Raw genomic sequence first — 21,114 nt, 5'->3', positions numbered from 1 at the left:
CTCTGAATCGCCAACTGTCAGTTGACATGGCCAGCTCTTACCCATGTGGGCTGAGAAAACCCTGGCCCAGCATGGAACTGGGTCAGCACAGGACATGATTTTTAGAGCCTCAATCTGTCAAGCAGACTTATTTGGAAATAACTGAGCATTGTGAGCAAAAATTGTTAAGGCTCTTCTATGATAATGCATTCATTCAAAAAGCCAAACTGCGTTGTTAGCTGTCCTCTGCAGAGTGAGGGAGAAGGAATTGGTCTAGTAAGTACAGTTTTGGTGCTGTGGGTGGTGTAAATGAAAGGTCTCCTCCACTGATCCAGAGCCTACCTTCCTTCCTCCCAGGCACTGCTGGAGCTGAGGCTTAGTTAGGACACCATAGTGACAGTTGTGAGGCTGCCAAGTGATTTCTCTCCAGTCACAGGTCCTGTTGTCTGAACAGCTAAGGCAAGGCACGATCCACTGGCCTGGAAGAGACAGCAACACTTCTTTGGTTCAGTTTCTATGGGTGAAATTACAGTTTGCAAGTAAGTCTAGAATTCAGCGATGGCACACCATTACAGAAATCACAGAGCAGACCACTCTTATATAAACCCAGTGGAGCAGTGCATGGCCTCCTGCTGACCAAACAGAATCTCAAGTAGTAATTTTTTTTGTGTGTGTGTGTGATACGCGGGCCTCTCAGCGTTGTGGCCTCTCCCGCTAAGGAGCACAGGCTCCGGATGCACAGGCTCAGCAGCCATGGCTCACGGGCCCAGCCGCTCCGCGGCATGTGGGAGCTTCCCGGACCGGGACACGAACCTGTGTCCCCTGCATCGGCAGGCGGGCTCTCAACCACTGCGCCACCAGGGAAACCCTAAAGTAGTAATGTTTTGAAATAACACAGTTCATGCTGAAGTCAAGTATGAATTCTGTTCTGTAAAAACACATACTTAAAAAAAAATTAAAGTGATTGGGTACTACTCAATTATTATTTATTTTCAAACAGTACACGAGGCACTTAATAGGACCAAAGTATATAGGGAGCCACTGATACTGAGGTGGTTGGCCACACATATTTCCTAGCCTAACACATGCTTAGGTTACCAATCCAATAATAGTTACATTCTCTACTCTCCAGAGATTCAAGATACGATAAGACAATTACTTTAATATTCTGATAATTTATTGTTTTGAAGAATAGTGATTGCTCCTTAATCTGATCAGTGGCCTTTTTGCTGTGAATCTCTTCACCTCCTTCTAGCTCTGTCACCTTAATTTTTTCATCTGTTAGATGAGGTGTGTACTGTTCTCCTCACATGATTGGTATGAGGATTTAATGGGATAAAGTATTTAAAGGACCCAGCACAGTTACCACATCATATTCACCTTTGTTAGCAGCTGATTTCAGGCACAAAGTAGGGCACAAGCTTTAGTAAATGTTTATAAGATAAATGAATATTGTCAAAAAGCTGCATTTAAGATTTTTCTTATTTTACTGATAAAGTAATATGCATTCAAAACACTGCAGCTTTTAGTGTGAGTGGACACATTAATAATTTATTAGAAAAATATCATGAAATGACTTTTTTTTTTTTTTTTTTTTTGCGGTACGCGGGCCTCTCACTGTTGTGGCCTCTCCCGCTGCGGAGTACAGGTTCTGGACGCGCAGGCTCAGCGGTCATGGCTCACGTGCCCAGCCGCTCCGCGGCATGTGGGATCTTCCCGGACTGGGGCACGAACCCGTGTCCCCTGCATCGGCAGGTGGACTCTCAACCACTGCGCCACCAGGGAAGCCCTAAAATGACTTTTGATTTTTCCTTGTTTATCTTTTCAGGAACGGAGTGTGAACCAGCATGTTAAACATGGAGCAGTTATTTGTGCCCTTTGTGGAGAATACCTTGATGTCTTCAACAATCATCTGCTCTACCCAAAAGGTCTTGCTTATGTTACTGCTTCATGCTTCTCTTCAAAATATCGAGGAGCTATGGGACTTCCCTAGTGGCGCAGTGGTTAAGAATCCGCCTGCCAATGCAGGGGACACGGGTTCGAGTCCTGGTCCAGGAAAATCCCACATGCTGCGGAGCAATGAAGCCTGTGTGCCACAACTACTGACCCTCCACTCTAGAGCTCACAGCCACAACTGCTGAGCCCACGTGCAACAACTACTGAAGCCTGAGCACCTTGAACACGTGCTTCGCAAGAAGAGAAGCCACCATAATGAGAAGCCCGTGCACCGCAACGAAGAGTAGCCCCCGCTCGCCACACGCAGCAACGAAGACCCAACACAGCCAAATAAAGAAAGAAAGAAAAGAAAAACCTTTGTTTTAAAAAATGTATTGAGGAGCTAAATATTCCCCGATAGTTTTTGAGTTAGAAAGGAAAGTTTTAAACAAGTTTATCCACTCTGGCTTTGATTTATGGTTCTGCTAACAAAAGTATCCGGTGTGACACTAATTTTAGCAGGAAGAATTTCTACTTTCAGGGGATTAATAGGCTTCATTTTAAATTTCATGACTCGGGGATGTCAGAATTGTGTATGTGAGGGTTTGTGTGTGTGGACATAGTTACAAATAACAAAATACGGAGAGAGATCTAGTTTATAGCTCTTACTGGTTGATCACAGAACAGCCATAAAAAGGAATGAAATTGGGTCATTCATAGAGACATGGATGGAACTAGAGTCTGTCATACCTAGTGAAGTAAGTCAGAAAGAGAAAAACAGATATCGTATATTAACGCATATATGTGGAATCTAGAAAAATGGTACAGATGAACCTATTGGCAGGGCAGGAATAGAGATGCAGACTTCTTAGAGAACGGACCTGTGGACATGGTGGGGGGAAGGGGGGTGGGATGAATTGGGAGATTGGGATGGACATAAATACACTACCATGTGTAAAATAGATAGCTAATGGGAACCTGCTATATAGCACAGGGAGCTCAGCTTGGTGCTCTGTGGTGACCTAGATGGGTGGGATGGAGGGGGTGTGGGAGGTCCAAGAGGGAGGGGATATATGTATACGTATAGCTGATTCACTTTTTTGTACAGTAGAAAGTAACACACCATTGTAAAGCAACTATACCCCAATTAAAAAAAAAAAAAAGCATGGGTATATTAAGAGAGAGAAACTGGGAGAAACAGAAGGAAATAGAAAGGAAAGGAGACAAGAAGAGTATGACTTCCAAGGAAGAGATGAATACACACAGCAAAATTGCTTTAGTGGAGCGCTGTGCCAACAGGAGCAGAGAGCTGAGCTACTGGACAGTCCAAAAGTAATGTGGACTTGTTTGTTCCTCTTACCATACAATTTTTTCTTTGCTTTGTTTTTTAAACTTAATGTGAATTCCAGAAAACTGCCTTATTCAATATCTACCCATTAAATATACTATCTCCACAATTTCAGGTCTGGTGAATGACCTTCCATTTCTCTACATACATATCACTCTCCATCTAGGAGGATTTTCATTCAATACAGTGTTGAAGTATGTACCCTGTTAAGTATTAGGCACTCTTGTTGTTAAAATAAGGTAATAACTAAGAAAGAAATAGTTAACATTGTTATAGCACCTCTCAGATGTCAGGGATGTTCTGAGCACTTTAATATATTAACTTATTTAAACTCAGAGACACCCTATTATCACCCCCATTGTGCTAATGACTTAACTGGGACTCAGAAAGGTTAAGTTACTTGTCCAATATATTCCAGCTAGGAGGTGGTAGACCCAGGAATGGAGCTGAAGAGTCAGCTCCAGCGTCCATGCTGTTGATTATAATGTGAAACCTCAAAAATTATAATCAGGTGAGAAGGGTACAATTTATACATGTAAAAAGCTTAATAATAGGTAATTCATAATTAAGAAAAAATATCAGTGTGGTACTCAAAGAGCCTGGGCTTTGGAGACATACACACCTGGGCTCTCCTTCCAGGTAGCTCTGTGGACCTCAACTCAGTACATTAAAGTCACCTGGAACGGTTTTAAAAATCCACATGCCCAGGTCGTACCCTAGACTGATTACCTCAGAACCACTGGATACGGAACTCAGGTATCAGTATTTTTTTTAATGTTTTTCAAGTGATTCCAATATGCAGTCAAGGTTGAGAACCGCTGTTTACCTCGGACAAATTACTTAATCTTTTCATGATTACATTTACTTCTCTTTAAGAAAAATATGTAGAGCATCGGCCACAGTGCCTTTATACTAGAAATTGATGAATATATTTTACCGTCCCCACCCAACTTCACCTTAAGCAAGCCATGGCAGATCAGGATAAAGACAGCACCATGGGGGTCAGAGTTGTCTGGCAGGTTCCGTGGAGCAGATAAGATGTGAAGAGGGGTTTGTGAATAGATAAGATTCGGAGAGGTGGAATGGATGATTTTAAGTGGAGACAGACCTGACAGGAGTGAGACTGAAGAAGTGACTGCTCTCCACGACAGACAGACCGTATATACTGGAGATAAAAAGAAGGTCTGCTCGGTGAAAGGTGTTTCCAAGTTTGTAGATGGAGAGAATAGCAGTAATACTTAAAGATACAACACTGAACATTTGGGAGCGGTGCTGAGGTTTGAATGGCAAAATGAAGACCATTCTCAAAAGTGTTTGTTTCTCCATCCGATTCTCTTTTATAATTCTTCTGCGGTTTTCATTCAGAATATATCTTGCTTTCTAATTCTAATTTTGCCCTGGCATACAGGGTTTGTAACCAGTTATCCACATCTTTCACATCTTTGTTTGGTTCCTAATACTATTTGATTTAGACACGGCCTTTACGTTTATCCTTCGTCGATGAATTCCTCAAGAAAACCTCCTTCTGAAATAGTCTTTTTTTTTCCATAGACGTTTTGTGGGTTGTGGATACAGTTGGAAGGGGCCTGGGATCTCCTCTTTTCCATCCTCTTCTTTTATAGTGAGGATAACTGAGGCCCAAGATGTTAAATGACAGAAGTGGGATCATGCCAACAACAGGGCTGGACCAAAATCGAGGTCTCAGAGTCTCCAGTGTGCTGATCCTTTTATCACGTTAGGTTAGGTCAGCACATAATCATCAGCTGAAAATGCAATATGGCTCAGCAGTCTCTCTGGTAGCACTTATAGAAGAAAACCACAAACAGGTTGTCGCAATAAATGTATTTTTATAAGCTGGATTTATTCAGTGGGTTCATGTACTCAGAGACTATGTTTTTTTCATAAGATGGTGGTATGCTGGGGACATAAATGTGTTTCTGAAAATGAGATGTTATTTAATAATACTTTGAAGGGCTCAGTTTTCCTCAGATCCTTGAGTACCTAACAGTGTGTGTATCCCCTCCCCAAATACTGTCTCCTCACCCGACTCCCAAACTCATTGACAGCTAGTTTTGCACAAACCAAGATCTTTGGCCATTTGCTGCTAAGGCTGAAGAAACAGGTGACCAGTTGCATGCACAAAGATACAAATATGTATTAGCTTGTGGGCATAAAATCACATGCACATAAAAAAAGATGCCTGATTGGGTCTCTGAAAACTTAGCTCCAATGGTTCATGCTACTATATATTTATAGTCATAACTCTTTGCATTTTTGTATCACTTAATAATGCCTTTTTTATTGTGAGTTAGTAATACTACTTGAAATAGACATCTGTATAACATCTGCAGGACTGGGCTTTCTTGACATTTTAAATGATTCCAGCTCAACAAAAATTGTCAAGAAGAAGGACATAAATTCTGTGTTATATATTTAAACAATGAATGAATCAAAGCTGTGATTTCTGAAATAGGGTATGACATATGTCTTAGGGAATAACATTCTGAGGAATGAAATTGCCTTTTGGGAGCAGTTATTTAATTTATCATTATAGCTTTATATTTAATGCAAGTTAAATTTCAGCCATTTAAGTGAATTGGATTGGGTGATATAATGGAGAAAAGAAGTTCGACTTTGTGATTTAGGGCCATGGTGAGATGTAAAATCATATAAATGACAGCACTAATTCCTGAATCTATAATGCTATAAAATAAGGCAGTTTTTACTTAAGAAGAAAAAATACATTTATATTTTCAATATTAGAAATACTAAACTGTAAGTTGTTATATTTCCTTCCAAAAAAAGATACGATAGGGCTTCCCTGGTGGCACAGTGGTTGAGAGTCCGCCTGTCGATGAGGGGACGTGGGTTCATGCCCCGGTCTGGGAAGATCCCACATGCTGCGAAGCGGCTGGGCCCATGGGCCATGACTGCTGAGCCTGCGCGTCTGGAGCCTGTGCTCCGCAACGGGAGAGGCCACATCAGTGAGAGGCCCGCGTACCGCAAAAAAAAAAAAGATACGATAAAAGCTTTTGTTTACATATTATAAAATGCAATCTAAATTATTTTCTTTAAATGTAATTCTCACTCAATGATCATATAAATTTCTTCTTTCTGCGAATTAGAAGAATCATTTTTTCTTTACTGAGCAAAAGATTTTATTCTTAGGTTGTGTCTTATAGTTAAACTTTTCAAAAGGCTAGAATTCAACTTAGTAAAAAGAAGTCACTCAAAATTATATTAGCTAGGGCTTCCCTGGTGGCGCAGTGGTTGAGAGTCCGCCCGCCAATGCAGGGGACGTGGGTTCGTGCCCCGGTCCGGGAAGATCCCACATGCGCAGGGCGGCTGGGCCCGTGAGCCATGGCCGCTGAGCCTGCGCGTCCGGAACCTGTGCTCCGCGGCGGGAGAGGCCACAGCAGTGAGAGGCCCGTGTACCGCAAAAAAAAAAAAAAAAAAAAAAAAAAAATTATATTAGCTAGTGTTATTGAAAAAACATTTTTCAAGGAGAAAAAATGGATTCAGTTCTGCCAAATAACTGTAATGTGCTGTGAAAATAAGATTTTGGAGCCATTCTATGGCCTTATAAGCTAAAGCAAGAGTCCTAAAATAAACGTCCTCCCAATGTCATCTAATGTGACAACTTCTTTCTATAGAAGGGAATCCTACCATCAAGGAAGGAAATCATCTCTGACAGCAAAAAAAAAAAAGTGCATTCTTGCAAAGTGCTGTCTCTGATCTCACTCATTTGCTTTGAATCTTTAGGTCTCTAGGACCTCAAGGATGGAGCTGTTGTCTCTAGCTGATTGTGCCCTGCTGCTAAGAGTCTTCTGTGAAAGAGAGGAGGGCTTGGATCGTGGTTTTAGTTCAGCCACTATTTTAAAATCATATCTCAGACACTGAAAGATGAATAAGGTACAATCTTTGCTCTGGACACACTTGTGATCAACATGCAGCCATCAGTACAAACTTATCGCTGATGTACCTTTGACATATTAATACACGTACCCTGTACTACACGTACACCTACTCCTCTATGTATATATTACATATATACATATCCATCATAAAACATAAAAATAAGCATAATTAAATAAAAATAAATGTACATATATTTTCATCTTTACTGGCTTCTTCCCTGTGGATTGTTCTGTGCCACTCACTCCCCTTGCATGGCTGCAGTATTCCACTTTGAAGACTACTGATTAGAGGAAGAGAGAGAAACATGTAAATTAGATACTTGAAATACAATGAGGTGAGTGCTATTTGTAGACATATGTCCAGGATATTCTGGGTGCGTAGAAGAGAAGCAACTCTAGGGGTGGGGTAGTAAAGAAGGACTTCCTAGGGAGTAGTCTGGAGTCCTGCAGCTGATTATCAGCATGAAATGAGGTCAAGAGGCTAAGATGGGGCTTCCCTCATGGCGCAGTGGTTAAGAATCCACCTGCCCATGCAGGGGACATGGGTTCGATCCCTGGTCTGGGAAGATCCCACATGCCGTGGAGCAACTAAGTCTGTGCACCACAACTACTGAGCCTGCACTATAGGGCCCCCGTGCCGCAACTACTGAGCCCATGTGCTGCAAGTACTGAAGCCTGCACGCCTAGAGCGTGTGCTCCGCAACAAAGAGTAGCCCCTGATCGTTGCAACTAGAGAAAGCCCATGTGTAGCAAGGAAGACCCAACGCAGAGCAAAAAAGAAAGAAGAAAAAGAGGCTAGGACGAGTTGGGAGAGATAGGAGAGGTCAGATTATTGTCAGATTAAGGAATATGAACTTGACTGGGGTGTCAATATTGTGTTTTTTTTTTTAAAGAGGCATAACTACTCAAGTTACCAGAAGGCCCCTGTGTTTTTTTGGTTTTTTTGTTTTTAATTTTATTTATTTTGGGGCTGCACTGGATCTTCATTGCTGCACCCGGGCTTTCTAGTTGTGGCGAGTGGGGGCTACTCTTAGTTGCAGTGCGCGGGCTTCTCATTGCAGTGACTTCTCTTGTTGCAGAGCATGGGCTCTAGGCACGCAGGCTTCAGTAGTTGCGGCACGTGGGCTCAGTAGTTGTGGCTTGCGGGCTTAGTTGCTCCACGGCACGTGGGATCTTCCTGGGCCAGGGATTGAACCCGTGTCCCCTGCACTGGCAGGCATATTCTTAACCACTGTGCCACCAGGGAAGTCCCAAGGCCCCTGTTTCATGGCAGCCTCTCTTGTAAGAACCAGGCATGGCTTCAGAACAGGGCCTGGCATAAGTTACTGCAAGTTTAACGGACAGAAGAAGCTGCCACTTCTTGAGGAATCTCAGTAATGTATCTTCAACTTTTTGTTGAAGAACTTTTGACTCGGTTCAGCAGGAGGAACAGAATTAAGTTGTTTTTATGATTCTCATAAATTGTCATCTGATAAAAAATACCTAGACACATTGGTGTCTCCTTTGTATATAAGAGTATATATCTCATTTAGCCAAGAATCGTAAATCATACCACCTGACACACCATAATGGGTAAATTCCTCCCTATGCACTGACTGTAATTTATTATTTAGGACACATGTTCAAGAAATGCCCACGTTTGTTAGCCGTGCATGCCAAATTGCAATTTGTCCCACCCATTTGTGAAACTCATTTCCTGTTCAAGCTGTGGTGTGAAGTTCATGGCAAGGGTAGAAAAGCTCCTGAGTGTTTTCTCAGACTTTTTACATGGAGGGAGACTTGGGGTCAGGAGGCCAAAGCAGTAACCAGGAATCACAGAGAAGATGCTCTTTCCTCCTCTTACTGTCTTGGAGGCATTTTTAGTTCCAGCTAGCCTCCACTGAAAGAACAGTGCTGGGGAAGGAAAGAAACAGGGGAAGTAGACAGTGGCACCAAAGTGCCTCATTCCAGGTCTGCCCTAGGCGTAGGCAGGATTGAACACTGTAATTTGAATTTGACATCATGGTTTTCCTGCCTCTATGCATGTTCAATGTATGGGAGATGTTAGTGACCATTCCCAAAGATTTTTTTTTTAACTAAAAGAAATGGTTTAAAACTGAACTTGTAGCCTTTCCAGTTCTTTGGGTTCACAAGGTCAACTTATTTTGTACCTACTCTGTGGAAAGTATAGTGTTAAGCGAATTGGTAGAGTGTGAACAACTGAGACGCCCTGCTCTCATGCAGCTGACAGCCCAGGAAGACTGACATCAAACAATCAACTACACATTTAATCATTTGAATAATTGAGGAAATCACCATGGAAGAAGAACACTGGGTGCTATGAAAATACGTAATAAGGAAAACAAGTCAGAGACTCAAGGAAGGCATTACGGCACAAGTGACTTTTTGGCTGAAATCTAAAGGTGAATATGCATTAACTGAGCAAAGAGCAGAGGATGAAAAGAAAAGCATTTGATTAATCAAAATATTTCACATATTAAAACAATGCATTTACATTAATTTTATGTGCTGTAGTTCATATTAATGAAAAAGTGTCATATTACCTTGATTTTTTTTTGTACAAGAAGAGTTTAATAATTAAACATCTACTACTTATCTATATTAAAGGATTTTTTAAAAAAAAAGTAGAAATGATATCCAGTGTAATAGTCACCTTTTGTGTCTCCAGATGGACAGGTCTTTAGTCCCGGCTGTGAAATGGCTTCAATGTAGTCAGAAGAAATGGGCTGTAACCCGCAGGTTTCCTCCGGTTGAATCAGCAAACCACAATCCTGCATTAAAATGATAAAAATTAGCTGTATAGTAATTAACCTGACCTGTAGTGATAAAATCTACAAAACAAGACTTTCTGTGCCAAATAACTTTTGGATAAAAGGGAGCAATTCTTGTTTGCCCTTCTCTTGATATTTATTCATCAATAGTTGTTTTTGCTATTAATAGCTACTTCCATTAGGGGCTTCATATTAATAAATTCTAATGATAAGTTAATCTTTATTTTGGCATTGATACTCATGTACTGCTCTGCCAATTTTTAAAGAAATAAATGTCAGTTTTACTTTAAAAATATACCTGTGTGTTGTTGACTCATTAAAAATATAACATAGTATAATAGAGGACAATATATCAAGGGGAAAAGACTCAATGTGAGAAAAGAAATGGGAAATATTTGGGGAGAATGTTAATTTAACAGATGAATTTCATTTCAACACACATTTATTGAGGATCTATGATATGCTAGAAATGGAATCAAATACATATATTTTATCTAAAGCACCTTCACATATTTATAAAAGTATGTAACAGCTCACTGCAATGAAATTCATTAGGGAGGCATGTTCTGTACTAAGCAATGCCTTCCATAGTCTGCCATATGCATTGGAGAGCGGCAGTTCGTTGGCTTTGAAATCTCTCCTCTGCTCTAGTAGGCTGTCCTGCTCTCATTTTCTCTTAGCTTATCCTACAAAGCTATTGGCATCTGTACCTGTCCTGTTTCCCTCTATCCCACCTCACCTGGTTCCACTGCCACTCTTTTCACCGGGTTCTCTCAGCCTACCACAACTAAGGCCAGGTAAAAATGCTAAAATCACTCTGAGGAATGCTTTCTTCCTAATTTTGCACGGAGAGCATCTCTTTGTGTCTTAGGTCTCTTGAAACGGTAGCACAGTTAGGTGTTACTGTCTGTCGGCATCATTTGTTTCCTTCATACTCTTCACCACTTGGTAACTGCATTGGTTATTTGTGCCTTTCCACTAGACTGAATACTCCATGAGAATGGATAATTATTTGGCTCCCACATACACCCAGCCCCTAGCGTACAGTAGATAATGATAAATATTTGTTGAATGTGTAAAATGTTACAGTTAGTTGTCCCCCTTTTTATATTATAAATTCTCAGTAATGGAGAGAAAATTGTTTTGACCTCTTGTTTGCTCTGTACCTCTGCCTCTAATGAGCAATTTCTGGTCAGCTTCCCTCAGACTTTCAAACATCCTAACCACCAACTCAGATTCCTAGATCTCATACCAACATGTCCGGATATTAAGGAAAAAAAGGAATGGAGGTAGTGTGCGACTTTTTGAAATCTTGACTTAGTACACATATTTTCATTCTTTAATTCATGACTGAAATTGAAGTTTAGGAAACTGATTAAAATTAGAATTGTGATTTGTATTAAAATGTTCATCATAATAAAGCAGTTAAAAATAACAGAGTTTATAATGATGTGAGAAGATTTAGTCTGAATAAATATCTATGAATGATATATGTTAATGTATGTGTGATATCTATCCATCTATCTATCCATTTGTTTTAGGTGGAGACTAGACCTTTTTTGCCAGAAAAATGGCATTATGTATCTATCAGATTGAAAAAAAATGTTTTATATCAAATGTTAGGGAGGGTGGGGAGAAATAATTACCATTAAATACTGCTGATAAGGAGTACAAATTAGTTCAGCTACTTTGGAAGGTAGTTCACAGTAAAATTAAAAATTCACAGACTCCGTAGCCCCAAAGTTAGACTTTTCAAAGTCTACTCCAGAAAAACCCTCATGCAATGCATAAAGAACATGTATAAAGATAGATCTAAATGAACGAAGATGGAGAGATTTCCCAGGCATATAATTAAGAAAAAACTGAAGACCTTGTTTTGTTCCAGAATAATACATTCCACACGAAGCACATCGTGAACATGTGGCAAAGTCATCTAAATTCAGGTATTTCAGACTGAGGTGTTGCGTTCAAGTTATTAACAATGCAAATAATGTCGAAACATTCCTAAAAGTCTGGATTTAGATAAACGTTTGTCTAGAGATGATTGTTTGTTTGGGGTCTCTGTGGGGTGTGTGTGTGTGTGTGTGTGTGTGTGTGTGTGATTGTGCCCTAATACTCATCTGGAGGGCATTAGAAAGAGTCTAGATCCCAGATGCCAAAGCCCCAGTGGGTATCTTCGAAGCTGAACATATTATTGGCTGTATCAATCAGTTAGAAAGATGTATTGTTAGGTGTGCTGATGGCTTATCCAGTAGGAAACCAAACTCAATCTCTGATGAGTGGGTGTGGGCTATTTCAGATATGTTAGCCACAGGCAGCCTTTCTGAGGAATGACATCTGAACTGAAGGATGTGAAAAACTGGGGGGATGAAAATTTCAAGAAGAGGGAGTTGCATGTCAAAGGTCACAAGGTGGGAAAAAGGTTTATCTGACATCTTAGGCAAAAAAAGTTATTAAAAAAACTATGTTGACAATCTATATTTTAATAATCAAATCATGACATTTATTTTCTTGAGATGCACCTCCAAGGTTATCTGCTACAAACTCCTACTCAGAGGAAGAATGATAATCCACGATGTGGTCCTGAGCAATTCTGGATACAGCTTTCAAATGGAAAGGTATTGATTTAATACCTAGAACCTGCAAAGTGCCTTGCTAGAATGCAGGTACTTGACCTCAAGCAACATAATCTAGTTCATCATCAGAAGTTTCTTCTTAATCCTGAACTGAACTCCATCTTATTTGTTCTAATTATCCTCTTCAGTGCAATTTAGAACACATTTATCGTAGTAATATAGAAGCACGTTCTGACCTGACTTCAAAGGTGCTGAAACAAATGACTGGCAATAGAGAATAATAATATTTTTAAATGTTCAATGTTTGCACTTACTGAATACCCAAGATCCCACATATGAGCCTATTATAATAGAGTAAACATAATGCAGAACATAGACAAGCATAATGTAAGTGGGAACCAGACAGGGTGACCGCTCCGGCTGCTTAGAATCTTGGCCTTGTCTTCGCGTTTGAATTGTTCCCCGGCGTGGTGCTATCTCTACCTCAGATGGAGGCTCCTACGGGGTACCTGTTCTTCCACAGTCAGCAGGTCAGCCCTGTGATACTTGCACTCATGAATTTTAGTCCAGCTTTGCCATGAACTGGCTGTGTGCTACTGAGTAAGTCACTTGATCTAGTTTTCTCAATATAAAATGGTGAAAGGTAGAGAGAAGATACCACAGCAGATGATGTGAGGTGCCTACACAATACTCATTCTCCCTTCTTCCTTTCTAGTAGAAAGACCTTCATTTTGTTGGAGGGAGCAATGTGTTTAGCATTAAAAAAAATCAAACAAATAAAACTCTATTTCCCAGTCTCCTTTGTAGCTAAACATGGCCATGTGACACAATTCCAGCCAAAGAAATATAAGTGGAAATTGGCTACAGATCTCTGGAAAAATTTTGTTTCCCTGATGTCATGTTTTCTTTGTTACTCTGTTTCCGATTTCTGCTAGGAATGTGGATGTGAGCCTGAAGGAGGAGCAGCCATGTTGTAATCATGAGGAAACCATGAGCAGAAAGATAGGAAGTAGGATGCCTATGCTGCTGTAAAGCTGTCGCATGCTGACTTTGGACTGCCCGCCTCTGCACTTCTTGCATTGGAAGAAAAACAAACACTTACTTGGTCAAACCACTATGGAAATATAATATGCAGCCAAACTTCTCTCTTCCTCTAAGAGTTTGTGAAACCTATTGTTGGGCCACATGAAACTTTGAGAATCCCTTTAGATCTTAAAAGTGATAAACCCCACTAATAAAAAAAATTAAACAATTTTTGAAAGGGTAAAACTCATTAGCATATCTCATTCTTTCTTCACTGGTGTGATCAGTAATTTAGTCACATTCAGGCATATTCAGGAAAATGAATAATAGCTCTTCTGGCCTTACATGTCATCTCTTGGAGCCCCTGAGTCTAGGTACACGGAAAAGGTAGTATTTAGCAGAGAAGCTTAAAATTTACCCCAGAAATCTCCACATTTAGAGTGTATCCCTTTGCTGGAGACTTCACAAATTCCTGAATGGACTGTCATAGCTTTCAACAGAGTGCAATGAGATAATTAATGGATTTTCTTGTTCAAACATGTGCAGAGTATATGCGTTTAGTACATAATTTTAAAAATTTGCTTAACTTTTCATGAAATGCTGTAGTTACCAACAGAAGATATTAAGGTGCCCTTGGCTTCACCCTCTGCCCTACCCATGAATACATGACCACTGTTCTTGTTACCAATTCCTCTGGAAACCCATTTAGTTTTTTACAGATGTATTTGGCCACAAATGAATTAGTAGTACTTTTCATTTTTATGTGATTTTGCTATGTTTTTAGAGCGATATCAAATTGGACTATTTGATCTAGTAGGTAATTTTAAACCTTACCTACTTTTTTGGTGCCACAGAATCATTCTTTTAAGATCAAACAGTTCTCCCTTTCTTCTACTAAATAATGAAAAATGTCCACATTCTAAATTTAAAAATATACATTTACTCCTTGTGGCACCCAGATTTTCCAGAGGGACCCATTTCTTTCCCCTGGGCTGCTGCTCTTTCTAATAAGTCAGTAGTGACTGCTCAGACTTTACAATATTGGCACGGTTGCCTCCCTGCAGAAAGGCAGAGTCCTCTTCCAGATTAAGAATGTTCCTTTTCCCATAAGAGACAAAATTCTTGATGAGCTAATTTTACTATCTTGTTTCAAAAGGATGAATAATTTTCTGTCTTCACATTGCCTCTAAATTTAACAACTGCTTTCCTTGTATTGTAGTCAGCCAGCCATAAAATAGTAGCTATTGTGTGATTCACAGTATTAGACACAGAATGACCATTTACAGAATAATTATCTGAGGTATAGATTAGCGATGAATCATTACAGCATAATCCATCTGAAATCATCTTTTACATACCACAGTGATCCTAAAACTGAATGTTTTTCATGAAGAAAAGAATGCATATGCAGAAAACTATAAGACACTGATGAAAGAAATTAAAGACGATACAAACAGATGGAGAGATATACCATGTTCTTAGATTGGAAGAATCAACATTGTGAAAATGAATACACTACCCAAAGCAATCTACAGATTCAAGGCAATCCTTATCAAACTACCAATGGCATTTTTCACAGAACTAGAACAAAAAATTTTACAATTTGTATGGAAACACAAAAGACCCCAAATAAGCCAAAGCCTTCTTGAGAAAGAAAAACAGAGCTGGAGGAATCAGGCTCCCTCACTTCAGACTATACTACAAAGCTACAGTAATCAAGATAGTATGATACTGACACAAAAACAGAAATATAGATCAATGGAACATGACAGAAAGCCCAGAGATAAACCCACGCACATATGGCCACCTTATTTTTTATAAAGGAGGCAAGAATATACACTGGAAAAAAGACAGCCCCTTCAATAAGTGGTGCTGGGAAAACTGGACAGCTACATGTAAAAGAATGAAATTATAACACTCCCTAACACCTTATACAAAACTAAACTCAAAATGGATTAAAGACCTAAATGTAAGGCCAGACACTATAAAACTCTTAGAGGAAAACGCAGGCAGAACACTCTATGACATAAATCACAGCAAGATCTTTTTTGACCCACCTCCTAGAGAAATTGAAATAAAAACAAAAATAAACAAATGGGACCTAAGGAAACTTAAAAGCTTTTAAACAGCAAAGAAAACCATAAACAAGATGAAAAGACAACCCTCAGAATAGGAGAAATATTTGCAAATGAAGCAACTGACAGAGGATTAATCTCCAAAACATACAAGGAGCTCATGCAGCTCCATATCAAAAAAAACAAACAATCCAATCTAAAAATAGGCAGAAGACCTAAATAGACATTTCTCCAAAGAAGATATACAGATTGCTAACGAACACATGAAAGCATGCTCAGCACCACTAATCATTAGAGAAATGCAAATCAAAACCACAATGAGGCATCACCTCACACCAGTCAGAATGGCCATCATCAAAAAATCTACGAACAATAAATGCTGGAGAGGGTGTGGAGAAAAGGGAACCCTCTTGCACTGTTGGTAGAGTGTAAATTGATACAGCCACTATGGAGAACAGTATGGAGGTTCCTTAAAAAACTAAAAATAGAACTACCATATGACCCAGCAATCCCACTACTGGGCATATACCCTGAGAAAACCATAATTCAAAAAGAGTCATGTACCACAATGTTCATTGCAGCACTATTTACAATAGCCAGGACATGGAAGAAACCTAAGTGCCCATTGACAGATGAATGGATAAAGAAGATGTGGTACATATATACAATGCAATATTACTCAGCCATAAAAAGAAATGAAATTGAGTTATTTGTAGTGAAGTGGGTGGACCTAGAGTCTATCATACAGAGTGAAGTAAGTCAGAAAGAGAAAAACAAATACCGTATGCTAACACATATATATGGAATCTAAAAAAAAAAAAAAAAAAAGATTCTGAAGAACCTAGGGGCAGGGCAACAGGAATAAAGACGCAGACGTAGAGAATGGACTTGAGGACACGAGGAGGGGGGAGCGTAAGCTGGGACAAAGTGAGAGAGTAGCATTGACATATATACACTACCAAATGTAAAATAGATAGCTAGTGGGAAGCAGCTGCATAGCACAGAAAGATCAGCTTGATGCTTTGTGACCACCTAGAAGGGTGGGATAGGGAGGGTGGGAGGGAGACACAAGGGGGAGGGGATATGGGGATGTATGTACACATATAGCTGATTCACTTTGTTATACTGCAGAAACTAACACAACATTGTTAAGCAACAATACTCCAATAAAGATGTTTAAAAAAAGAATGTAATGCATATAAATTCATATTCAAAGAGATTTATATGCTTTACAGAAGGCAATTTGGAAATATCTCACAAATATAATTATACTGCTAAGACTTAATCCTACAGACATACTTGGTAAAGTCTCCAAAAATTCATGTGTAAGGAAATTTACTAGAGCACTTCGTGTAATAGAAAACTTGACAATACTTAAGTGTCCATCAACAGGGAACTGATTAAATAAGTTGTACATTACATAATGGAACATTCTGTAATTCTTGAGAAGGAGGCAGAGTGAAGATATATAGAGAGATATAAGGTATATTATTAAGAGCAATAAAGCAAGTTGCAGGACATTATATACACCTTGATCTTATTTAGTAAATAAAGTGCTAGATATTATACATGCTTGACTGTGCATAGATAACTTCTGGAATGGTGCACAGGAAACACTGAATAGTGGCTTTCTTGGGAACTTAAGGATGGTAGGCCAGAGATGGAGAAGCAAAAATGAACTTTTTCTGAAGATTTTTACCATTGGTATGAATCATACTTTTTTAAAAAAAATACAAATTTAAGTAAAGAAAATAATATTTAAAATCGTAAAGTAAAAGAATAGAAAATCAGAAGAGGACTGATAGTTCCTTTGAAAGTATATTAGTTTCCTACAGCTGCTGTAACATAGTAGCACAAGCTAGGTGCTTTGAACAACAGAAATTTATTGTTTCACAGTTCTAGAGGCTGGAAGTCCGAATCAAGACATTGGCAGGTTTGGTTCCTTCTGAAGTCCATGAAGGGCTATGGGCCTGCAAAGTCATTTAATACTGTCCTGTGTTCTGTCCTGTGTACTGTACTGTGTTCACAGAGTTTACAGTTTATTAGAGGAAACATAACTACAAGGGAATTGCGTAAATATTCCGGGTAGAAGGAGGAGCATGACGCAGTCTAGGTCTGAGTGAAAACATGGCCAATCAAGTTCCAAGTGGGCAGTGTTTGGAGACCATGACAGGAAGTAAGTAGAGGTCAGTAAAGTTATTTTGGAATCATGATTCTAATCCTTGGCTCATTCTAATGACACAAAATTTAGGATTGTGGCAATGAACTAAGCTTCTTTAATTTTTTTTCTGTTTAAAGATTCTTATCAGATCAATCTCTAAACTCTATTCCCTTTTATAAAACTTATAAAATTTTTTACTAAGCAGCTGCCCTTTTAAAGGACAGTACAACATTAAACATCTTTACTGAGGAGTAGGGGACATTTTGACTTTAGTTTGTTCTAATAAAATATTTGCAGTGAACAAAGTTTACCTATACAATTGCTTTATTTTGAATTTTAATGAAACTAAGTAGCTAGCCAAGTCATTCTGCACTTCGTGCAGAAGAGATCTCTAATAATATTGCTTTAAAAATTGATGTGTTTCAATGCTAGATGTTATCTTGTTTTAGTGAGAGTTTACAAATAAGTTTTCAATTTTAATTGTCTTTAAAAAACAATGTAACTTGGTGTTGAGGAGCAGAATTGTATATGCACCTTGAGTTGCTATCTGTGTTTGGAGTTCATAGCCTTATTTAAAACACATTAGAATCCAAGTAGTAATGAACCACCATATAACACCATTGCATGTGTTTGTTTCCTCAAAAAAATTTCAACTGAAATGTGGCTGTACATTATACTACCTAAGAATTTTTAGTCCCCTATGAATTGAACTCAGGAACAAAGGAAATTGAAACAAATTATAAGCAGATGAATTAGTTCTAGTCAAATAAATTTATTTGTCGTATAAATACGACATCAACATTTGGAATACTTCTTTATACTTCTCATGCATTCCAAATCCCTGAACTGATAATACGCAGTTTTCTCTTTTTTAATCTAGATGGTCTCCAAATTAACTAGGATGGGGCCAGTGTGATCCTGCTTGCTGGAGTCCGTTCTGAAAGGCACCCTGTATTCTCAGTTTAGAAATACATCTGAGTCTCCAGGCTTTGTAGAATTTGGACTGGAAAATCTAGTTACATGGGGCCTGTGAAATGACTAATGCTTCCCACTTCCGGTGAGCTAGAAACTCCAAGGAAAGCAGCCTTTGTTGTGGTCTTTCAACACTTTTGGTTTTGGTTCCAGATGGAATCCAGAAGGGTAGATGTGAATGCAAATGAAAAAAAGAATGAATTTATATGTCTGAGTATTTGAAAACGTTCAGTTCTTTTTGATTTTTGAACAAAGAATATGGCATTGGAGCTGAATGTACAATGATGGACTCTCTCATACTTTGCAGAAGCTGGATCCGTTTGGGAAGTGACAGAACAATAACAATGACAAAAAGAAAAACTTATTTCATATTCCAAAAGAGCAAATCCATTATGGGTAGACTGAAGAAAAACAGTAGTGAGTGGAAATAGGCAGTAGGCTACAGAGATATTTTTAAAGATGCATATTTATCAATAATGTGACACCAAACATAACAAATATTTGCCACAAATAAAACAGCAAGTGGGTCTTCCAAGGATATATGGATCAGTCATAGTGAACATAACTGCTGTTATAAGTATTTCAACATGGACCGTCCCACTTATAAATAGTCTACTAATAAAGTATATGAGGTTGTGATCTTTAAAAATGTAGCTCTGGTAGGAAATCTGAGTGGCACAAATAGAGTTGAATATTTTAATGAAATATGCAGTTACAGTAGTTTTGGGCACCATGTGGGCACTTCCTGACTACATTCATCTTGGTAACTGCTACACAAACACACTTACACCTACACACACTTATACATGCACACACAGGTGCACACATACAGCGATCCTTAGAACCGTGAGATTTTAAAACTTGGGGGGAGTATGTTAGGCTATAAAATAATTCTATCATTACATGTCGTAAGTTATAAATTCTGCCTCCTTTGAGGCTTGAATAGTAATTGTGTAGCACTAAATAGTATTTTTAAAGATTACCCACTAATCAGCAACCTGTACCTCCACAGTTAAGCTCAAAAGCATGCTAAATGTATCTAAATTCTGTTTAGAATAAAATGCTGATACATTAAAAACTGAACATCCAGGGCTTCCCTGGTGGCGCAGTGGTTGAGAGTCCACCTGCCGATGCAGGGGACACGGGTTCGTGCCCCGGTCTGGGAGGATCCCACATGCCGCGGAGCGGCTGCGCCCGTGAGCCATGGCTGATGAGCCTGCGCGTCCGGAGCAGCGGGAGAGGCCGCAACAGTGAGAGGCCCGCGTACCGCAAAGAAAACAAAAAACTGAACATCCAAACTGTTATGATATTGTAAGATAAAAAGTTAATATTAATTTTTAGTATAAACATATCCTACCAATGCAAAAATTAGATACATATGAAAATAATTGTGCTATGACAGGCAAGTCCTTTCTTTGTGTCTTCTTCTATTTTAATACATGTTAATCAGACTTTTACAAAATACTCTAAAAATACTCTAGCAGCAGTCTAAAGGTCATCCCCCCTAAGATATTTATTAATTACACAGGGAAAATTGTAACGTTACAGTGGAGAAACCCAGCCAACGCTACCCTCATCAAGTGATCATGAGAAACACATCATTTCTGCAGTATTCTTGCCACAAATGTTGAGCTTCATTTAACGAGAAAACAAGATACAATTCCCGACTGAGAGTCATTCTACAAAATAACTGACCTGCATTCTTCTCAAGTATCAAGGTCATGTGGAAGTGTCACAGATTAGAGGAGACTAAGAAACATAATAGCTAAAAGCAATTTGGGATCCTGGAACAGAAAAAGAATAGTGAAATCCACATAAATTATCTGGTTAAGTAAATATACTGTACCAGTATTAACTTCTTACTATTGATAGTATTGATAAAGTACCATCGTCATGTAAAACGTTAATATTAGGGGAAGCTGGGTAAGGATATTTGGGAACTTTCTGTAACTCTAGAATTAGTATTAAAAGTTAAAAGATTAGTGTAATTTGACAACCATGTTTTAGATTTTTCTTGAAGGGCAAAAATACACTGATGATAGAACGTTTTAATCATTCAAAGGCTTTTAAAAAGTTTTGTTGGAGGTTCTTTCATACAGCAGAGCAATGGCTCTGTGTAGTCACACCTAACTGGCATTCATGGATATCCCATAAAGTTTGATCTACAATCGTTGTGCTCTTAAAAATTATGAGAATTGTGGGAGGACAGTCCATAGGCTAAAGAAATACCTATTGTATTTATGGACTAACTCTTCAGGAGATAACAATCTCCCAGTCAGTTGGCAAGGATCAAGGGAAATGCCATTTATAGAAAACTCAGGTTATGTCAAGTACCGGGGAAGGCACACCCTATACAC

General features: G+C 39.0%; 1 protein-coding gene across 1 annotated transcript in view; it reads right to left on the bottom strand.

The window, feature by feature from the left end:
- The window catches only part of CPED1 (cadherin like and PC-esterase domain containing 1), a 290,822-nt gene that overhangs the window by 37,219 nt on the left and 232,489 nt on the right, over positions 1-21,114 (bottom strand). The window contains exons 16-17 of the mRNA XM_065883571.1: positions 9,833-9,950; positions 322-458 (exon numbers count right to left, since the gene is read on the bottom strand). Coding sequence (XP_065739643.1) covers positions 322-458; positions 9,833-9,950 — 255 coding nt within the window. The remainder of the gene's footprint in view (positions 1-321; positions 459-9,832; positions 9,951-21,114) is intronic.

The sequence above is a fragment of the Phocoena phocoena genome, chromosome 9 (genome assembly GCF_963924675.1).
Source record: "Phocoena phocoena chromosome 9, mPhoPho1.1, whole genome shotgun sequence".
NCBI lineage: Eukaryota > Metazoa > Chordata > Mammalia > Artiodactyla > Phocoenidae > Phocoena > Phocoena phocoena.
Note: the sequence above shows the minus strand (reverse complement) of the source record. Positions and strands in the feature narration are given on the sequence as shown.